Raw genomic sequence first — 20,721 nt, forward strand, 5'->3', positions numbered from 1 at the left:
GTTGCCAGCGGTAACAAAGGAACTGAGAAGGTTCATGGAGTAAATGGGGGGAGCAGATCCGTGGAGATTTAGCCAGCCGACGGCGAGGGAGTTCTCGTATTACTCCAACGTCCACAAGGTGTATTCCCGAATTGACTACTTTGTTGTGAGTAGGGACCTGCTGGCCGGAATGGTGGGGGCAGAATATTCGGCAATTGCATTTCTCGGACCATGGTCCGCACTGGGTAGACCTGCAGTTTTGTAAGGACAGCTTTCAGCGCCCACCATGGAGGCTCGAAGTTGGATTACTCGCGGACGAGGCGGTGTGTGAGAGGCTGAGGAAATGCATGTAGAATTACCTGCAGGTGAACGATACTGGAGAAGTCTCGGCACCGGTGCTCTGGGAGGCACTGAAGGCAGTGGTGAGAGGGGAGCTGATTTCAATCCGGGTGTACAGGGACAGGACAGATGGTCCCCGGGGGGGTTGAGGCGACTCCCTGGACGGACTGACCTTCCCAAGAGTGGGGAAGGGGTTGGTGGACGGACTGGGGGCCCTGGTCAGGATCAAAGAGGTATTGGGGGGCCTGAAGGTCATGCAGTTGGGTAAAGCCCCGGGGCCGGACGGGTATCCAGTGGAGTTTGACAAAACATTTGCCGGGATAGTAGGGCCGGTGCTAGTCAGTGTCTTTAACGAGGCAAGAGACAGAGGGAGTTTACCCCCGACGATGTCGCAGGCCAGCATCTCGCTCATTCTGAAACGGGATAAGGACCCGAAGGCGTGTGGGTCATACAGGCCGATCTCTTTGATCAACGTAGACGCCAAATTACTGGCCAAGATCTTGGCGCCTAGATTTGAGGACTGTGTCCCGGATGTAATTGTGGAGGACCAAACCGGGTTTGCAAAGGGGAGGCAGCTGGTAGCCAACCCAAGAAGGCTGCTCAACGTGATTCTGATGCCCCCAGAGAGTAGGGAGATAGAGATAGTGGTAGCCATGGATGCTGAAAAGGCTTTTGACCGGGTCAAGTGGGATTATCTGTGGGAGGTATTAGGACGGTTCGGGGCAGGGTTCATCGACTGAGTTAGGCTATTATATCAGGCCCCGGAGGCGAGTGTAAGGACGAACAAGACGACATCGGACTACTTTAGACTGCATCGTGGGACAAGACAGGGCTGCACTCTCTCCCCACTGCTGTTTGTGCTGGCCGTAGAGCCGCTGGCAATTGCACAGAGAGCTTCTAGGGGCTGGAAAGAACTGGTCGGGGGGGGGGGGGGGGAGTGGAACATAAAGTCTCGTTATACGCAGATGATTGTCTTGTTATGCTCTTGGCGTAGCATAAGCTGCTTCCTTGATGTTCACTCCGACAAAGGAAGGTTCTGATGTGGAGATAACTTCAACACGTTTATTAAACTATTAACAATTCTCCTACTCCGATTCGCCTCTACTGTTAATCCTTCTATAGCTACTCAGACTGACGAACCAGTCTGCTACAATCCATGTGGTGGGTGTGATGTTCGATCAACCCTGTGTCTGTACTCACTGAGTGTCTCCAGTGATGGAGAGATGGAGGACGGTATCTGGGCAGAAGCAATGAGCAGAGTAAACACGACGGCAAAATGCACCAGACTCAGCCTGATCCAATTTAAAGTCGTGCACCGGCCCACATGTCGGTGGCCCGGATGAGCAAATTCTTCGGGCTGGAAGACAAGTGTGCTAGATGCGCCGGAGGGCTGGCTAACCATGTACACATGTTCTGGTTGTTCCCTAAACTCAGGCGGTATTGGCAGGGATTCGCAGATGCCATTTCCGGGGTGTTGAAAACTGGGGTGGTAATGAGCCCTGAGGTGTCAATCTTTGGGGTTTTGGAGAACCTGGGAGTCCAGGAAAGAGAGAGGCCGACGTTCTGGCCTTTGCTTCCCTGGTAGCCCAGTGCGACGAATACTGTTAGCATGGAGGGACTCCAAGCTCCCAAGGGCTGAGGTATGGCTATCGGAAATGCCGAGCTTTCTTGGCCTCGAGAAAGTCAAGTTCGCCTTGAGGGGTTCGCTATTAGGGTTCGCCCGAAGGTGGCAGCCATTTATTGACTTCTTTGCAGAGGAGTATCGTCAGCAGGCGGGGGGTGGGGGGTGTGTGTGTGTGTGTGTGTGTGTGTGGGTGGGTGGAGGAGGGGGGGGGGTGCGGTCCTAGGGTAGAGTAGAGTAGGGGGATATTGAGGCAGGTCCTTGCGTGAATAGAGCCGTGGTTTGCACTATGTTTAATTTGTGTCTTGACTTTTCTTTTGTACTGTACAATGTCACTTTTTCTATATGCCTAAAATACTTCAATAAAATTGTTTGTTTAAAAAAAAAAAAAAAATTCTAATTATGTATTCAATCATCTGCTTTCAGGTTTATGGAAGGCCTTATTCCCATGGATGTGTGCCATTTATCGAAAGGATTTAAATCAAAACCTGGAAACCATGTGGATAATTACCTGGATTATTGGTACTTTTTTAAAACTCTGGTTCATCGTTAAACCATTTAGGTTCTGTTTATTGTATTAAACAGAAATGTTCTCAAATACGTTACCCCTCCCGTTGCTTGAAAGCACCAACTCACACTGGGGTATAGCTCACTGGGTGCCATCAATTCTTCGCGTAATTGATCCCTGCGGTGTTCAATTGTTTCATGTTTTATTATATCTGTCTGTGGACTCTTCTGCTCTCCGTGCTGTTAACCAAGCTTGGATATGGTGAATGAGAGAATGAAACTAAACTGAAAGCTAGCAGCATGAAAGCAAACATTTTAGAAGGTCCTGCACACACACACAAGCTGGTGTATCATCTCTGCATATCCCCAAGACGTGGATGATGGCTTCAGAATCTTTCTTTCCTTTGCTGGGAGATCTACCCATCATGTGAGATTGATACATTTCAGGGCAAAAGTCCGACTTGCTCACCACAGGGATGGACACTCCAGATGTAGCAGCTACTTGCAAGAAGTCATATTTGTGTCTTGAAGCAGAAGGCTAGCGAATATTCGTGCACATCACAGTTGACATGTGTGGTGGTATGATTTGCATAGCTGTCTGCCATTGGTGCAGAACACTGGCTTACCATTGGCCCTGGTCGGTCATGTGCCTCTCGACCGATTGGTTGAGACCAGTCATGTGACAGCTCCCCGATTGGTCGAGAGGCTGAGTTAACCCCGCCTCCAGAGTGAGGTATAAATACCCAGAATGCCCGGCGGTCATCCATTTACTGTAGTCGACCGCAGGGCTAACTTCTAGCTTATTAAAGCCTAACTTTTGTACAGCAACTTGTCTCGCGTTTGATTGATGGTTCATCAATTTAATAAGCTAGAATTTTGAAGATGGAGCTCCGGATCAAGCCCGATTGCCTCCGCATCAGCCCGCAAACTCAGACCGCTTCAGAAATCTTTAAACATTGGCTGGCATGTTTCGATGGATACCTGGTGTCCGCAAACAGCCCCCCCACCATGGCACAGAAGCTTCACAACCTCCACTCCAGCGTGGGCACGGCGGCCTACGTGATGATTGCGGAGGAAAAAGATTACAATGCGGCCATGCTTAAGCTGAATGGACAGTTTCTTAAACCGGTAAACAGAGTATTCGCCCGACATCTGCTGGCCACCAGACAACAGCGCCCCGGTGAGTCATTAGACGATTTTTACCAGGCCCACGCTGTCCTGGGGAGGAATTGCTCCTGCCTCCAAGTTTCAGCCACGGAGCACATGGAACTGCTGATTAGAGATGCTTACGTGGCTGGGATGCAGTCTGCCGCTATCCGCCAGCGGATGCTGGAGAAAGACGACCTCAGCCTAACTGAGGCACGGACTCTCTCCACCTCCCTGGAGTTTGCCGATTGCTGCAGCACCCTGGGCCTCCTGGCACGCTTCCCCACCGCCATCCGCCGCTCCCGACCCCCCTCAGGCCTGCGCCGCGGGACGCCCCGACAAGTCCGCGGTGCCCCGCTGCTATTTCTGTGGGTTCGCTAAACACCCTCGCCCGCGCTGCCCGGCCAGCTCCACCCCCAGCAACCACGAGGGCCCCGCGAGCGCTGCCATCTTGGGGCACCGACTCCACGTGTGGGTCCTGGGCACCACCATCCTGGACTGGCACGCAAGGTTCTGCCAGCAACTACTCGGCCGACTACGACGACGGTTTTTCTCCACGACTCGCAGCCATTCAACTCGACTAGTCACGGCCACGCACGCTCGCCAAAACAACAACGCTGATCCACCTCAACGGCCACGAGACGGGCTGCCTGCTGGACTCCGGGATCACGGAAAGCTTCGTTCACCCTGACACGGTAAGACGCTGCGCGCTCCCTGTCCATCCGGTAAAACACAAAATCGGGTTAGCCTCAGGTTCGCACTCCGTCTGCATCACCGGCTGCTGCATCGCGGACCTCACGGTCCAAGGGAAGGTTTTTAAAAATTACAAACTCCTTGTCCTCCCTGACCTTTGCGCACCGGCACTCCTAGGACTGGACTTCCAGTGCAACCTGCAGAGCTTGACCTTCCAATTCGACGGCCCTATACCCCCCCTCACTGTCTGCAGCCTCGCGTCCCTCAAAGTGGACCCCCCTCCTTGTTTACTAATCTCACCCCCAATTGCAAACCCGTCGCGACACAGAGCAGACGGTACAGCGCCCAGGACCGGACCTTCAGGTCCGAGGTCCAGAGGTTGCTGAAGGAAGGGGTCATCGAGGCCAGCAACAGTCCCTGGTGAGCCCAAGTGCTGGTGGTCCGGACTGGGGAGAAAAACCGGATGGTCATCGACTATAGCCAGACCATCAACCGATTTACGCAACTGGACGCTTATCCTCTTCCCCCGTATTTCTACCATGGTAAACGATATCGCGAAATACAAAGTCTTCCCCACTGTGGACCTTAAGTCCGCTTATCACCAGCTCCCCCTCTGCGTGAGTGACCGCAAGTACACTGCGTTCGAGGCTGATGGGCGCCTCTACCACTTCCTTCGGGTTCCATTCGGTGTCACCAGTGGGGTCTCGATCTTCCAACGGGAGATGGACCGTATGGTCGACAAGTACGGATTACAGGCTACCTTCCCGTATCTCGATAATGTCACTATCTGTGGCCATGACCAGCAGGACCATGACGCCAACCTCCAGAAATTCCTCCAAACCGCAAAACTCCTTAACCTCACATACAATAAGGATAAGTGCGTGTTTAGCACCGACCGTCTAGCCATCCTCGGCTACGTAGTGCGTAACGGAGTGATAGGCCCCGACCCCGAACGCATGCGCCCCCTGATGGAACTCCCTCTCCCCAATACCCTCAAATCCCTCAAACGCTGCCTGGGTTTCTTCGCTTACTATGCCCAATGGGTTCCCAATTACGCCGACAAGGCCCGTCCCCTCATTCAAACCACGACCTTCCCGCCGTCGACAGAGGCCTGCCAGGCCTTTAGCCGCATCAAAGCGGACATCGCAAAGGCCACGATGCGCGCCATCGATGAGTCCCTCCCCTTCCAGGTCGAGAGCGACGCATCAGAAGTAGCTCTGGCGGCCACCCTGAACCAAGCGGGCAGACCCGTGGCCTTCTTCTCCAGAACCCTCCAGGCTTCCGAACTCCGCCACTCCTCAGTGGAAAGGAAGCCCAGGCCATAGTCGAAGCTGTGCGACATTGGAGGCACTATTTGGCCGGCAGGAAGTTTACCCTCCTCACAGACCAACGGTCAGTGGCCTTCATGTTCGATAATGCACAAAGGGGCAAGATTAAGAATGACAAGATCTTACGGTGGCGGACCGAGTTGTCCACGTACAACTATGAGATCTTGTATCGTCCTGGGAAGCTCAATGAGCCTCCTGATGCCCTGTCCCTAGCGCGCAGATAGACCGCCTCCGCTTCCTCCACGCGGACCTCTGCCATCCAGGGGTGACCCGTTTCTACCATTTCATAAAGGCCCGCAACCTGCCTTTCTCCATCGAGGAAGTCAGGACAGTAACCCGTGACTGCCACATCTGCGTAGAGTGCAAACAGTGCTTCTACCGCCCCGAGCGCGCACATCTGATCAAAGCATCCCGCCCCTTCGAACGTCTGGGAACGACCATGACCGGCAGCACGGTAGCATGGTGGTTAGCATAAATGCTTCACAGCTCCAGGGTCCCAGGTTCAGTTCCCGGCTGGGTCACTGTCTGTGCGGAGTCTGCACGTCCTCCCCGTGTGTGCGTGGGTTTCCTCCGGGTGCTCCGGTTTCCTCCCACAGTCCAAAGATGTGCGGGTTAGGTGGATTGGCCATGCTAAATTGCCCGTAGTGTCCTAAAAAGTAAGGTTAAGGGGGGGTTGTTGGGTTACGGGTATAGGGTGGATACGTGGGTTTGAGTAGGGTGATCATTGCTCGGCACAACATCGAGGGCCGAAGGGCCTGTTCTGTGCTGTACTGTTCTATGTTCTATGTCTCAGCATTGACTTCAAGGGGCCCCTTCCCTCTAGCAACCGCAACATTTACTTCCTGGCGGTAATCGACGAATACTCCTGCATCCCCTTCGCCATTCCCTGCCCCGACATGACCACATCGACCATCATTAAGGCCCTCCTCTCCATCTTCTCCCTGTTCGGCTACCCCGCGCACGTACATAGCGATCGGGGGTCCTCATTTATGAGCGACGAGCTGCGTCAATTCCTGCTCAACAGGGGCATTGCCTCTAGCAGGACGGCCAGCTATTACCCTCGGGGTAACGGACAGGTCGAGCGGGAGAATGGTACCATCTGGAAGACCATACTACTGCCCTCCATTCCAGAGATCTCCCTATTTCCCGATGGCAAGAGGTTATCCCCGATGCCCTACTTTCTATCCGCTCACTCCTCTGTACCACAACAAATCAGACACCTCATGAGCGTCTTCTGTTTTCCCCAGGAAGTCGTCCTCCGGATCCCCTCTCCCGACGTGGCTGGCCGCCCCCTGGACCCATCTTGCTCCGGAAGCATGTGCGGGTGCACAAGTCCGACCCGTTGGTGGAACAAGTCCAGTTACTCAACGCTAACCCGCAGTATGCGTACCCGACGGTCGGCAGGACATGGTCTCCCTCCGGGACCTGGCACCCGCCGGCGTGCGGCCTTCCCCCACCCCACCCCCTTCACCACAGACCCCCCCCCTTTTTTTTCACCCAGGCCACCCCTTCCCCATCCATGGCGTCTCCACCACCAGCCCTGGTGACGGAGACAGTTCAAGGACCATCGCTCCCGACTCCAGGACATCAGCGGAACCACCACCATCAGCTGAACCAACCTCACCAACTCCACTGCGGCGGTCTGACAGGACGTCACGGGCAACGAAAAGGCTGATCGAGTCTATTTAATTCTCAACAACTCCATGGACCTTGTAAGGACAATATGTACTATTGTTAATTGTCTGGGCCAGTGGGAAGCCAAAAATTTTTTTTTCTCCCTTCTCTGGCTGCTACTCATACCACCAGTTCTCTCCTCCCCCCCCCCCCCCCACGCTTTTCTCCGCAAGGGGTGAATGTGGTGGTATGATTTGCATAGCTGTCTGCCATTGGTGCAGAACACTGGCTTACCATTGGCCCTGGTCGGTCATGTGCCTCTCGACCGATTGGTTGAGACTAGTCATGTGACGGCTCCCCGATTGGTCGAGAGGTTGAGTTAACCCTGCCTCCAGAGCGAGGTATAAATACTCCGAACGCCCGGCGGTCGTCCATTTACTGTAGTCGACCGCAGAGCTAACTTCTAGCTTATTAAAACCTAACTTTTGTACAGCAACTCGTCTCGCGTTCGATTGATGGTTCATCAACATGTCTATGTTTTATATGGTAAGTGCTTTTGAAAAATACATTGGGCCAAAGAAAAGTATGATGATTGATCGATATATATCCTGCTAGAGAGCTCATCAAGGTCTGGTACCTTCAAATATGGGCGCAAATTCTGGAGGCATCCACACATTCACTGCAACATGTCCAGCTTGAGGGAAAAAGTATAACTCGGGTTTCAATTGGAATCACTTTACAAAGCAAAGGATTTCATTGATTTGATATCTGTGGGAGTCTTCCCAAGAGAGAAATCCATTAAGTGTACATCATCACAAAAAGTAAAGGGCCAGGTCATTTTCATCTCCATGCTGCACCTCATCAAGTGTTGTGTGAGCGTATTTACATTAAGCGACCAAGTCTAACATCATTATGTTACACCGGTTTTGCTCATTCCTACGGCAGACGCTCTTCAAGTTTATGGCTTGATCACTCAGGTTTTGGGAGTGCTCAAGGTCCCACTGTGCCACAAAAGCTTTCCCATTTTACATGGCCAAAAGTGCCTTATGGGGATAAACCCTTTTCAATCAACAGCAGCAAAGACAGCAGTGAAAAATCACTCAAAGGGACTGAAGTAACCTGAGAGACACTGCCTCGTTCTGAATACGGGAACCAAAACTTAGAAAGGAAGGAACAAGGGCAGTGGAACACAAGATAGGCTGAGGAGGATAACAAGAGGGGAAACCATATAGCGGGCAAAGGGTAGGCACACAATCGACCGCAGGTGGGGGCCACCACACTAGTGGGAAAGCTAGCGCCAGGAGGTATGAGTGAGAAGAACATGCCCCGGGGGGGGGGGGGGGGGGGGGGGGGTAAATAACACAAGTGGGGGGACAGCTAGGAAAGTAAATGGGGGGAGGAGAGTAGCGCGGAGGGACAATAATAGGAGGGGGAGAAGACAAGGGAGGGAAAAGGATCATAGGCGAAACATGGGGACAAGGATGGTAAGGGTTCTCAGCTGGCTACAACAGGCCATACGTGACCCCTTGGAACACAATGGCACCACACGCAGCCACTTTGGAGGGTCCCTGAAGAAAGGGAAACCCCGGAGTGTAGGGGCTCACCCACATTGTGTACACATAGTTGGCGGACATGTTGGATGGCCCTTGGACAAAGGGAAACCCCAGAGCACAGAGGCCCGGCCTCACGGTGAGTACGGTGACCATGGCCACTTTGGATGGCCCCCTAACAAAAGGAAACCCCGGAGCGCAGACGCGCATCCATAAGGTAAGTATGGTTGATCCCGTAGGAGCAGGGGGACAAAACTCCCCATCAGGATAGTCACCTGGAACGTCGGGGGACTTAACGGCCCAGTGAAAAGATCCAGAGTCTTCATCCACCTGAAAGGTATGAAAGCCAAAATAGTTTTCCTCAAGAAGACTTGCCTGAGGAAGAAGGACTATCTACAGGTAAGGAAGGACTGGCTGGGACAGACCTACCATTCCTGCTATGGGGCAAGCTACAGGTAAGGAAGGACTGGATGGGACAGACCTACCATTCCTGCTATGGGACAAGCTACAGGTAAGGAAGGACTGGATGGGACAGACCTACCATTCCTGCTATGGGACAAGCTACAGGTAAGGAAGAATTGGATGGGACAGACCTACCATTCCTACTATGGGACAAGCTACAGGTAAGGAAGGACTGGATGGGACAGACCTACCATTCCTACTATGGGACAAGCTACAGGTAAGGAAGGACTGGATGGGACGGACCTACCATTCCTGATATGGGACAAGAGCTAGGGAGGTAGCTGTAATGTTAAATAAAAGGACAATTACGAACCCAGGGGGATGGTATGTCATGGTCTGCGATGCCCTGGATATGACACCATTGGTCCTTCTTAAAGCGTCCGCTCCCAACTGTGACGACACAATGGAACTCTTTGACAGTGACTGATCATGGCGGGTGGACTTTAACTGTGTACAGGACCCACGGGCAGACGGGTCGAATCCCAAAACAGGGAGGACCTCCAATATGGCAAAGGCATTTGGCACATTCATGGGACAGTGGACCCATGGAGGTTAACTCGCCCAGGGGAAAAGGAGTTCTCTTCTCCCAGGTACATGAGGTATACACCCGGATTGACTTCTTTGTAATCGGCGTTCCCAGGAATAGTAAGAGTGGCATACTTCACGATCGTGATCTCCGACCACGCTCCACACTACATGGATGTGAATCATAGAATTATATAATTTACAGTGCAGAAGGAGACCATTTGGCCCATCGAATCTGCGCCAGCCCTTGGAAAGAGCACCCCACCCAAGCCCACGCCTCCACCCTATCCCTGTAACCCAACAACCCCACCTAACTTTTTTGGACTCTAAGGGGCAATAATTTATCATCATCAATTCACCGAACCTGCACATCTTTGGACTGTGGGAGGAAACCGGAGCACCCGGAGGAAGCCCACGCACCCGTGGGGAGAACGTGCAGACTCCGCACAGACAGTGACCTAAACTGAGAATCGAACCTGGGACCCTGGAGCTGTGAAACAACTGTGCTAACCACTGTGCTACCCTGCTGCTGAAGTTGGAGTCTGGCTGTGCCCAATGCCCCCCATGGAGATTGGACATGGCTATCCTAGCCGACAATGCTTTCTGCAAGAAAATATTACAGGCCATACGTAATGGGAGGTCTCGCCCGCCACACTCTGAGAGGAGCTGAAGGCTGTGATCGAGGATTAAATTATTGAAAAGCATGCAAAGACAGGGAAGAGAGGGCGGCTAGGCAACAGCTACTCAACTTCATATTGGAGGTAAACTGGCAATACTCCGTGGCCCTGACTGTAGAGCTCCTGGCTGAGGAGAAAAAACTACAAATGGTCTTGGACCTGCCATAAGGAAAGCAGTGCTCCAACTCCGCCATGCACAGGGGACTCTGTACAAGCACGGAGACCAAGCCAGCCGCCTGCTTGCTCACCAGCTGAGAAAGCGGGCTGCCACACGGGAAATAGCCCAGATTAAAGTCAGCAGGGGCAAACTAGTAGCGGAGCCGGAAAAGATGAACGACGCATGAGGCCTTCTACCGGGTGCTGTACACCTCTGAGCCCCCGAAGTGGACTTGGGGTTGAAGCAACTCCTCGATGAACTGGACATGCCAGTTGTGGGGGAAGAGATGAAATGGGGCCTGGAAGCACCATTAGAACTGGGAGAAGTCCCGGAGAGCATCAACTCCATGCAGGTGGGGAAGGAGGCAGGACCTGATGGATTTCCGACAGACTTGTACAAAAAATCTGCGATGGCACTGGCCCCGCACCTGCAGGAGATGTTCACCAACTTGCTGGCAAGGGACACCCTGTTGCCTACACCGAGACGAGCCTCAATCTTGCTGATACCCAGAAAGTAAAAAGATCCAGCAGAATGGCCGTCCTGCAGACCCATTTCGCTGCTCAATGTAAACACACAAATACTGGCCAAAATCCTAGCAAGGTGACTGGAGAACTGTGTACCAGAGGGGGTTGCAAAGGACCAGATGGCCTTTGTTAAGGATAGACAGCGAACATCGAACATCAGGCGCCTGCTGAAGGTGATGATGACCCATCCAGGGAGAGAATACTAGACATGATTATCTCCAAGGATGCAGAAAAGGCCTTCGACAGAGTTGAATGGAATCATAGAATTTACAGTGCAGAAGGAGGCCATTTGGCCCATCGAGTCTGCACCAGCTCTTGGAAAGAGCATCCCACTTAAGCCACCACCTCCACCCTATCCATGTAAACCAGTAACCCCACCTAACCTGAGGACAATTTATCATGGCCAAACCACTTAACCTGCACATCTTTGGACAGTGGGAGGAAACCGGATCATCCGGAGGAAACCCACACAGACACTGGGAGAACGTGCAGACTCTGCACAGACAGTGACCCAGCCGGGAATCTAACCTGGGACCCTGGAGCTTTGAAGCAACTGTGCTAACTACTGTGCTATCGTGCTGCCCCCAGTACCTCATAGAATTGTAATCGATTCTGTGTTGTCTTTCACCAATAAGGTGTTCTCCGATCATTTTAGAGTTTAGGTTGAAGGGGTTAATTGACTCTCAGCCCTTGCCCTGAATTCCTCCATGTGTGTGTGGTGGAGGGTTTGTGTGGGGGCGGTGTGCGCATGTGTGTGTGTGTGTAGTATTTCACTGGTGCTCCCTCTATCTAATAGCATGTTTGAACAAAATCAATCAAGATGTGATCCACCCTCAAGTCCCATCCATATACTGGATCATTTCACTACCTAGGCTGAAACACAAATGAGGACTGTTGTGTTTTGGGCCTTGGAGCTATGCAGAGATGACACACCAGAGGGGACAGCACGGCAGCGCAGTGGTTAGCACTACTGCCTCATGGCGCCGTGGACCTGGGTCACTGTCCACGTGGAGTTGACACATTCTCCCTGTGTTTGCGTGGGTCTCACCCCCACAACCTAAAAAGGTGTGCAGGGTAGGCGAGTTGGCCACACTAAATTGCCCGCCCCTTAATTGGAAAAAACGCTAAATTAAAAAAAAAAAGACGGCACACCAGCTTCTACGTATGCAGGAGTTTTAATTACAATGCTTCTAAAATATCTGTTCACATGCTTACAGTTTCGGTTTAGTTTCAGCTTAGTCACCACACCCAGGCTTGAGAAACAGAATACAGAAAGAAAACCAATAGACTCAATCAGTAACTGAACATCTGACCACACCTTCACCAGCAGCTATTCCTCATCGCACATTCCATTTGGTCAACATAACTATACCCATTTTCTTTATTGTTAATTCTGAATTTTCCAAGTAGATAATTTCAATATGGAAGGGAAGATTGGATATCATCTTGTTCATTGATTGTGCTCTTCTATATCGTTACTTGAAGCATCTGTTTTTGTATTATGTTCTAATAAAGCTTTTAATAGAAGTATATATTTTTTTTAAATAAAGGAAGTTGGATGAGTATGGCAGTAAAGGGAATAGTAAGATATCCTGAAAGGCTGAGATGAAATGGATGGAATTGCTGTAAACTCATGTGGAGTACAAACACCAGTACAAGCCAGTTGAGCCGCATGGGCCATTTCAAGATTGTACAACGCAGTGTAATTCTAGGAAGCGAGCTGCAAAACCAGAAGTGTGCCTCCAAAGTGGGTTGGTTCCCGATAGCTGTGCACTTTCCTGCCAGGCAGTGCTGCCATATTAAAATTGGGCCTGGCTTGGATATCTTTCACATTCAATTATCCTACCAGCAATCATTTGATGAACGTGGGACAGTTGGGTGGAGGTAGCCAGGGCAAGCCATACTCCAGCGTGCGACACTGGAGGCAAGAACTGGGGAAGGAGAACGGTCTTCCTCACGGGTGTTTTTATTTTCTCTTTAGGAGCAGAACTGATGTGCAGACTTGTACAAATTGGGAAGCCCCAATCATTTGGGATGGAACCTTCAACCCTGAGCAGTATGATGCGATGTACAAGAAAAAAAATATCGTTATTGGTCTCACGGTCTTTGCAGTTGGCAAGTATGTTGGTGCAATTTGTGCAGTGCAGAGTGTCACTATTGAACTCCACATCCGCTGAGATATTTTTTTTTTTTACAGTCTCAGCCCTTTTATCTTACCGAATAGCTGCCAGTAAGTGGAGACCTGGGTTATAATGAAGATTCTGGTGCAGGAGAACCCACCCCATTTACTTAACTGGGCAGATTTCAGTGCAGCAAAATAAGAGTTTCAACTTTCTGATGAGCATCATTAACCCAAAACATTCAACCCTGAAATATCGGTCAGAGTTTTTCGGCCGCTCACACCGGTGGGATCCTCTGGTCCCGCTGATGGTGCACCCCTACCACGAGTTTCCTGACGACGAGGTGCACTCAACAGGAAACCCCTATTGGCTAGAGGATTCCTCCACCGGCCAATGACGTGTTGCCTTCACTGCCGCAAAATACACAACGGGGTTGTCGGGATAATCCCGCCCACTGACTCCGTCTCTTCTCTCTCCAGAATCGCAGCTTGACCTGCAGAGTATCTCTAACGTCAGCTACATTCTGGTTTCAAATTTGAATTAATTGCCAAATGTTTGAACAGGCAAACAATATATAATTCCATCCTTACTGGCCAAACCACCTGCACAGCCTGCTCATCATAATGGGGAGCACGGTAGCACAAGTGGATAGCACTGTGGCTTCACAGCTCCAGGGTCCCAGGTTCGATTTCCCCGCTGAGTCACTGTCTGTGCAGAGTCTGCACGTTCTCCCCATGTCTGCCTGGGTTTCCTCCGGGTGCTCCGGTTTCCTCCCACACTCCAAAGATGTGCAGGTTAGGTGGATTGGCCATGATAAATTGCCCAGTGACCAAAAAGGTTAGGAGGGGTTGTTGGGTTACGGGGATAGGGTGGAAGTCGGGGCTTAAGTGGGTCGATGCAGACTCAATGTGCCGACTGGCCTCCTTCAGCACTGTATGTTCTATAAGGCTGGAAGTTTCCCCCGGTCAGCTGAGATAGCAATTACGGCCACAATTATATTTCAGCCTGAGCACATCGGTGATGTTCCTCTGTGCTGCTTGTTTTCTAAATTTGCCTGAATCTGGAAAAAGAAAATGGAATGAGTATTTGAAAATAAAGAACTTGATAGGAAGTGAGGCAAAGACAGACAAGTGGGATTTGAGTAGATGGATTCAGATTTGAATTTGGGACCTTTGGTGATCTGTATGATCTATCATTGCACAAGATGGATTGCTTACAGACTTATTATTAATGGACCTAGCATTGTCACATATGCATCATCTCCTCTGCTGTAATGTCTGTGGTTCTCACTTGGAAGAGAAGATTTTGCATTCTGAGCAAGAGGCTTTCACAGGACATTTCAGACAGCACCTAAAGTTGTTTAATTTTGTTTTAATTTTATACATTTTAGAATTCCAAGGGGTAAAGAGTTATGAAAGCTATGAGGCTACATAAAATGTTAATTGTGGGTCGGCTCGAGACAGCACCCCAGTAGTCAGTGAGGGGTTTATTGATGAAGGACAAAAGCTGGTAATAATACAGGCACAGAACACAATATAACCAGGCTGGTCACTTTGGCTCCTGGGTACTGCTCTCAGGGCGTCGCACAAATTCCCTATGGGCCGTGATTCACGTGATTGGCCCTGAGTCGGTCACGTGGTCAGTCAAACCCAGCCCCTGAAAGGGCCGCACTACCACATTAATGATATTTCAATTAGAGTACAGTTTGCTATATTGGGCTCTACACAATAGGGAGCAGATTGAAGCTTTAGAGAGGGTACAATGCATTTTCAGTAGGATACAGCCATGTACAAGGAAGTGCAAATGAGTAGACTTCATGTCTGACATTCCAAGCGAAGGTGCGAACGGTTTGGAATGTTGGGAAAGCAAAGGCTGAAATAAATCAGTATGGTATGGTAGGCGCTACTGTCAGAGAGTAACAGGCCAGGATAACCTGAGGATAGCAAGCTGAAGAAGAAAACCAGTTGCATTTGTGTTGTGCCTTTCACATTCCTCGGGAAGAATCGAGGTCCACCAAATCCAATGAAGTTCTTCCTTTATTGAAGTGTCCTCTTGCAGGCAAACATAGCCATCGCTCTGCACCTGACAATGTCCGACAAAGAGCAACTGGAATGATTGACCAATGAATCACCATTTAAAAGGTTGGACCTATATCCATTGGAGTTTAGAAAAATAAGAGGTGATCCTATTGAATCATATATCCCCTGAGGGGTTTTGATAGGGTGGATACCAGGTGGATGTTTCCTCTTGTGGGGGAGACTAGAGCCATGGGACACAGTTTAAGAATAAGGGATCTACTGTTTTAAGACATTTAAGAGTTGAGACACAGCTGGATTAGGCACTGTTAAATGGTGGAGCAGGCTCAAAGAACACTCATGCTCAAGTCTCATGTTCCTATCTGCTTTTGGTGGGGTTAGTTGAGATGTTATTAAAGCAGAATGTGGCAATTCTACCTCTTAATATTCTTTGAAAGCCTGGTTCTTTACACACCCCTGAAATGCCAGGTTCACTAGCATTGCCTTAACTGGCAGCTGCAATGAAAATGAGCTCTTACTGAAGAGATGCTTACTGTCCTGTGAGAAATTTGGCATGTTGAACAAGATACTTGTTTATTAATTTACCTCTGAAAATCTTCCCAGGGTTTTCAAGTCTACCAATTCAACTGGGTTTCTGCATCACACATGGTTTTCCTTTTGTGCAAGAATGAATTTGGAGTGAGCACAATGATAAATTGTCTCAACTTTTGCCAAGAGCCTGGAGTGTTCTGAAAAGAGGCTTTCAGGAGAGCCTTATTTTTGGAAAATTGTTTCCATGCACAGTGGTATTTCTAGAAACCTGAACCATTTGCAGCAACCCCCCCCCCCCCCCCCCCCCCCCACCTCCAATAATCAGAAGAAGCGCAATCCAGGACAAATCAGCAGAGTTCTAAGTTTATTTTTGTGACATGAATGCCTGACTGCCAAACTAAACAAGCCGATGCCTTTCAACAACATTGAAACCTTCCATGGTAATGTAATTCCTTGTAGGAATGGAACTTTGTCAGGTAGTAAATCATGTTCTGGGAAGACTAACTGGGCTGCCTGTGACTCAGGCCTCTGATGTCCAGTTTTCCTCCAAAAATGGGTAACGCTAAATATGAGGGAGGAAATAGTCCACCTCTGTCAAGCTTTTGGCCAGCTGCTTGGGAGAAAAATAGGCATTTTTTTTTTTTTTTTTTAAACATTGGCTGGTACATAAGATAACTATGGGTTTGTTGAGGTAAATTGTGAATATTATTTAAATATGTTTCCAATACCATATGTCAAATTTGAACCAGTCAAATATAAAGCTAAGTCAGACATGAGAAGGAACTTCATACCTTGCAAAAAGTGAGAAATGTCTGGGATAAGCTGGCACAAACGACAGGAGACATGAGAGGATTAATGATCTTGGGTTCTCAGCTGAGAGTACAACTCACAAACAGGGCTACAGTGTTTTATATTAATTCATGTGATGTAGGACTTGCTGGCAAGGCCAGTATTTTCTGCCTGTCGCTAATTGCTGCACCTGAGTAGCTTCCGAGGCCATTTCAGAGGGCAGTTAAGAGTCAGCCACATTGTTGTGGGTGTCTGGAGTCACATGTAGGCCAGACCCGGTAAAAATGGCAGATTTCCTTCCCTAAAAGACATGACTGAGCCAGATGGGTTTTTATCGTACTCGCTGGTGGTTTCATGGTCGCGATTACGGAGACTAGCTTTCAATTCCAGATTTTTAAATTTATTATTAATTGAATTTGTTAATTAAGTGAATTTATATTTCCCCCAGATGCTGTGGTTAGATTTGAACCCATGTTCAGCAGAGCATAAGCCTAGGCCCTGGATTACTAGCCTAGTAACATTACCGCTACGCCACCATCTCTCCTTATTGGGGTATTAGAAAGTTAACGTTGGGAGTGTGAGGGGGGCGAGACTGAGCAGAGTTATGGTATCCTTCAGAGTGTAGAGCCTGTTGAGAACACCAAATATCCGGTAAGGGTCAAATCGGGGAAAACATGGGGGTAAATTTTCCAATCCCACCCGCTGTGGACTATTAAAAGGTTTTTTTTACCTCTTGTAGGAATTTCTGGTCCCAAATGGGCAGTACTGGAAAATCCTGCCCGTAACCTCCAGTTTTTGCTGCTTTGTTCCTGTTGAGCTGCTAACACAAAAGACTTGGCTTTCTGATTTAGGCTTTAGGGAGCACTAAACTACCTTTTCCAAAGTTTCAGAACAAACTCATCTGTGGGCTGGATTTTTCACTACCACTGTGGCCATCAAGTGGCCTTCCCACCTCTTATTGCCTTCCCACAACTTGTCTGAAATTCGGTGCAGGATGGTGGAGGCATTGAGCATCCCGCCTGACCTTGGACCTACTGAGTGGGCCTAGATGGCCACTTAATGGCTTCTTAAGGAATTAATTCCACTCATGCTGGTATTTTACCCACAGCAGGATGAAATCCAAATGAACTCGGCAACTTCAGCTGATAAATCCCGGCTCTGGGTCACTGTCTGTGTGGAGTTTGCACATTCTCCCCGTGTTTGCGTGGGTTTCGCCCCCACAACCCAAAAGATGTGCAGAGTAGGTGAATTGGCCACGCTAAATTGCCCCTCAATTGAAAAAAAAAATGAATTGGGTACTCTAAATTTATAAAAAAAAAAAAAAAAACTTCAGCTGATAAGGGACGAACCTCCCTGAACCCATTGGAGGCACTTCCCCTGAGGTCATTCTCCATCCAAGCCTCTTAAACCCAGAAATCCTCGTTCTCCTCACCGGGGCAAGGTTTGCAGGATTCGGCGAGTCTCCGGCCCTGGCCTTGCCAATAGGCTTCTCGGAATTGTGGGACTGCCTGTAAACCCAACAGTGGTCACCATCCCTGGTGTCATTGCTAGGACAAGAGCTGCCTGCCATCTTAAAGGGGGACTTCCTGCCGAAGGAGGGCAGAAGTCTTACCTTATGCTCCTCCAGTGATGAATTGCTGCAGGGCAATGATTTGGGGGAGGCTTCTCGATGACTTTTTAGTTTGTGCTGGTGGGGGTGATAGTTGTATGGATCATAGCGCTATGTTAAATCTAGCCGTATGTGTAGATAGAGTGCCAGGATGCAGGGGATGGGTGTGGGTCGGATATTGGGGGGGGTTGCGAAGGGTTCACTTCTAATCGAAGGACGATAATTTGGATGTACCTTCTTTAGAATGCTGGAGTAGGAAAATACGTTGGGTAGGTTTAAGATGCACGTTCAGTTGACATAGTAATGAGAGAATTGGTGCCATTTTAGTAAACCGAGCATAGAGTGCCAGCTTGCTCCTTATCTGCAGATATGTGTTAAAAATACATTTACTCAAAAGTCCCATTCTCTGGGTGGCTGCTAGGTAGGCTTCCTGGTAAATGGAAAATTGGAACACACTGATTTGACCAAAAATATGCCTTTGCGAGAGTGCTTCTGGCAGTCAACTGTCTGATCTTGAGAAGATCTTACAGCCCCTGTATCAAAATCTCTAGTGCCTGGGTTGATGGCTGCATTATTCCTCACGTATTAACACAAGCTTGTGCACCAAGATCAGGAGCAATGCCTTCCAAAATGAGCTAGCATTTGGAGGAAAGGTTAAACTGAGGTGGGAAATTGCGGGGAGGAATAGTGTGTGGGTGTATTTGTGTGGCAACCGCTTCTGAGAGAATGCATTTGTTTGCATATTTTAGGTATCTGGACATGTATTTGGAGAATTTCTTGGTGTCCGCCGATGAATACTTCATGCCAGGGTTCCCGGTTATCTACTACGTGTTTGTTGATGACCTGCTGAAGCTTGAAAAGCTGAGGCTGCGGCTGAGGCCGAGAGCGAGACGAAAGATCAAGGAGTTCAAAGTTGAAAAGCACAAGCGATGGCAAGACATTTCTATGTTCCGTATGAGGAAAATCAGCAGACTGATTGAGGACCATGTCAAGCACGAAGCCAACTATGTGTTCTGCTTTGACGTGGATCAGAGATTCCAAGGCCGCTTTGGCACGGAGGCATTGAGTGAGTCGGTGGCTCTCCTGCATGCCTGGTTCTACAGACGGCCAAAGTTCATGTACACCTATGACCGTAATCCCCTCTCTGCAGCTTACCTGGAATCTGAGGGGGACTTCTACTATCATGCCGCTGTGTTTGGTGGGACTTGGCAGAGGGTCAAGAACCTGACCGAGACCTGCGACCGGGGCATCATGCAGGACAAGCAGAAGAATGTGGAGGCTGTTTGGCATGATGAGAGCCACCTCAACAAGTATTTCTGGCTGCACAAGCCCACCAAAATTCTCTCGCCAGAATACTGCTGGGACCCGATGATTGGATGGCGAAGAGACATCCGTGTGGTCAGACTGTTGTGGGCTAAGAAGCAGTACGACATCAGTCGGCAAACCAACTAAGCATTTAGAGATTTTCTATTGATTTTAACACTCTCTTCCTTGAAGTGAGAAGTATTTTCCCATTCTTCTTCTCTCCCAAACAGGTACAACTTGGGTTGGGTGTGTGGCGTAGCAGATTGCGCACTGTGCCTTAATCCACTACCCCGCCCCTCCCCCGACCACGCACAAACTCAGATCATCAGTGTGTGAGGGCAGCATGTGGTGCAGTGTTTAGCACTGGGACTGTGGCATTGAGGACCCGGGTTCAAATTCCGACCCCTGGTCACTGTCCGTGTGGAGTTTGCACATTCTCCCCATGTCTGCGTGGGTTTCACCCCCACAACCCAAAGATGTGCAGGTTAGGTGGATTGGCCACAGTAAATTGCCCCTTAATTTTAAAAAAATTGGGTCCTCTAAATTTTTTTTAAAAAAGAATTTAAAAAATCAGTGTTGTGTGAAAGAATGTTTTTTTAAACCCCGACTTTGAGTCGAGCAAATTAATATAAATGAAGTGTCTGGATTAAAAGTGAGGGGATTCGATGAAGTATATGCAGCCTTTTAAACTTGTTTTGTGCATTATGTTTACACAGGCCATTGAGGCCAGCACTGACCTTCGGGGATAAACTGCCTACGCTATTTCAATATCATTGACTGTGGTGTACATATAACTCTATATTTGGAGGATGGCGAAAAACGTATATTTGGCTCAAGAGATGAATAAATTTTTATTTCTGCCCAAGGTTTTTGTTTTTGAATAATTTTTGATTATTTCCACCCCTCTTTTCCTCATCTGACGAGTCATTTTGCCGCAATCCCTGGTCTATTAATATATATTAATGATTTCGATAGGGAACCAAATGTAACATCTCCAAATTTGCAGATGACATAAAGCTGTGTGGGAGGGTGAGCTGTGAGGAGGATGCAGAGATACCTCAGGGTGATTTGGACAAGTTGAGTGAATGGGCAAATGTATGGCAAATGCAGTATAATTTGGATAAATGTGAGGTTATCTATCCACTTTTTGGTAGCAAAAACAGGAAGGCAGGTTATTATCTGAATGACTTTAGATTGAGAGAGGGGAAT

At 49.3% G+C, this 20,721-nt stretch overlaps 1 protein-coding gene across 4 annotated transcripts in view; it reads left to right on the forward strand.

Moving 5' to 3' along the window:
* The window catches only part of LOC119979618 (N-acetyllactosaminide alpha-1,3-galactosyltransferase-like), an 88,203-nt gene extending 67,826 nt beyond the window's left edge, over positions 1-20,377 (forward strand). For 3 of the 4 annotated variants that reach the window (XM_038822111.1, XM_038822110.1, XM_038822109.1), the window contains 3 exons: positions 2,366-2,461; positions 13,104-13,241; positions 18,957-20,377. In XM_038822111.1, the coding sequence (XP_038678039.1) occupies positions 2,366-2,461; positions 13,104-13,241; positions 18,957-19,659 (937 nt within the window). In that variant the 3' untranslated portion in view covers positions 19,660-20,377. The remainder of the gene's footprint in view (positions 1-2,365; positions 2,462-13,103; positions 13,242-18,956) is intronic. The other variant, XM_038822112.1, reaches the window with a different exon arrangement.
* Positions 20,378-20,721: the final 344 nt, after the last annotated feature.

The sequence above is a fragment of the Scyliorhinus canicula genome, chromosome 16 (genome assembly GCF_902713615.1).
Source record: "Scyliorhinus canicula chromosome 16, sScyCan1.1, whole genome shotgun sequence".
Taxonomy (NCBI): domain Eukaryota; kingdom Metazoa; phylum Chordata; class Chondrichthyes; order Carcharhiniformes; family Scyliorhinidae; genus Scyliorhinus; species Scyliorhinus canicula.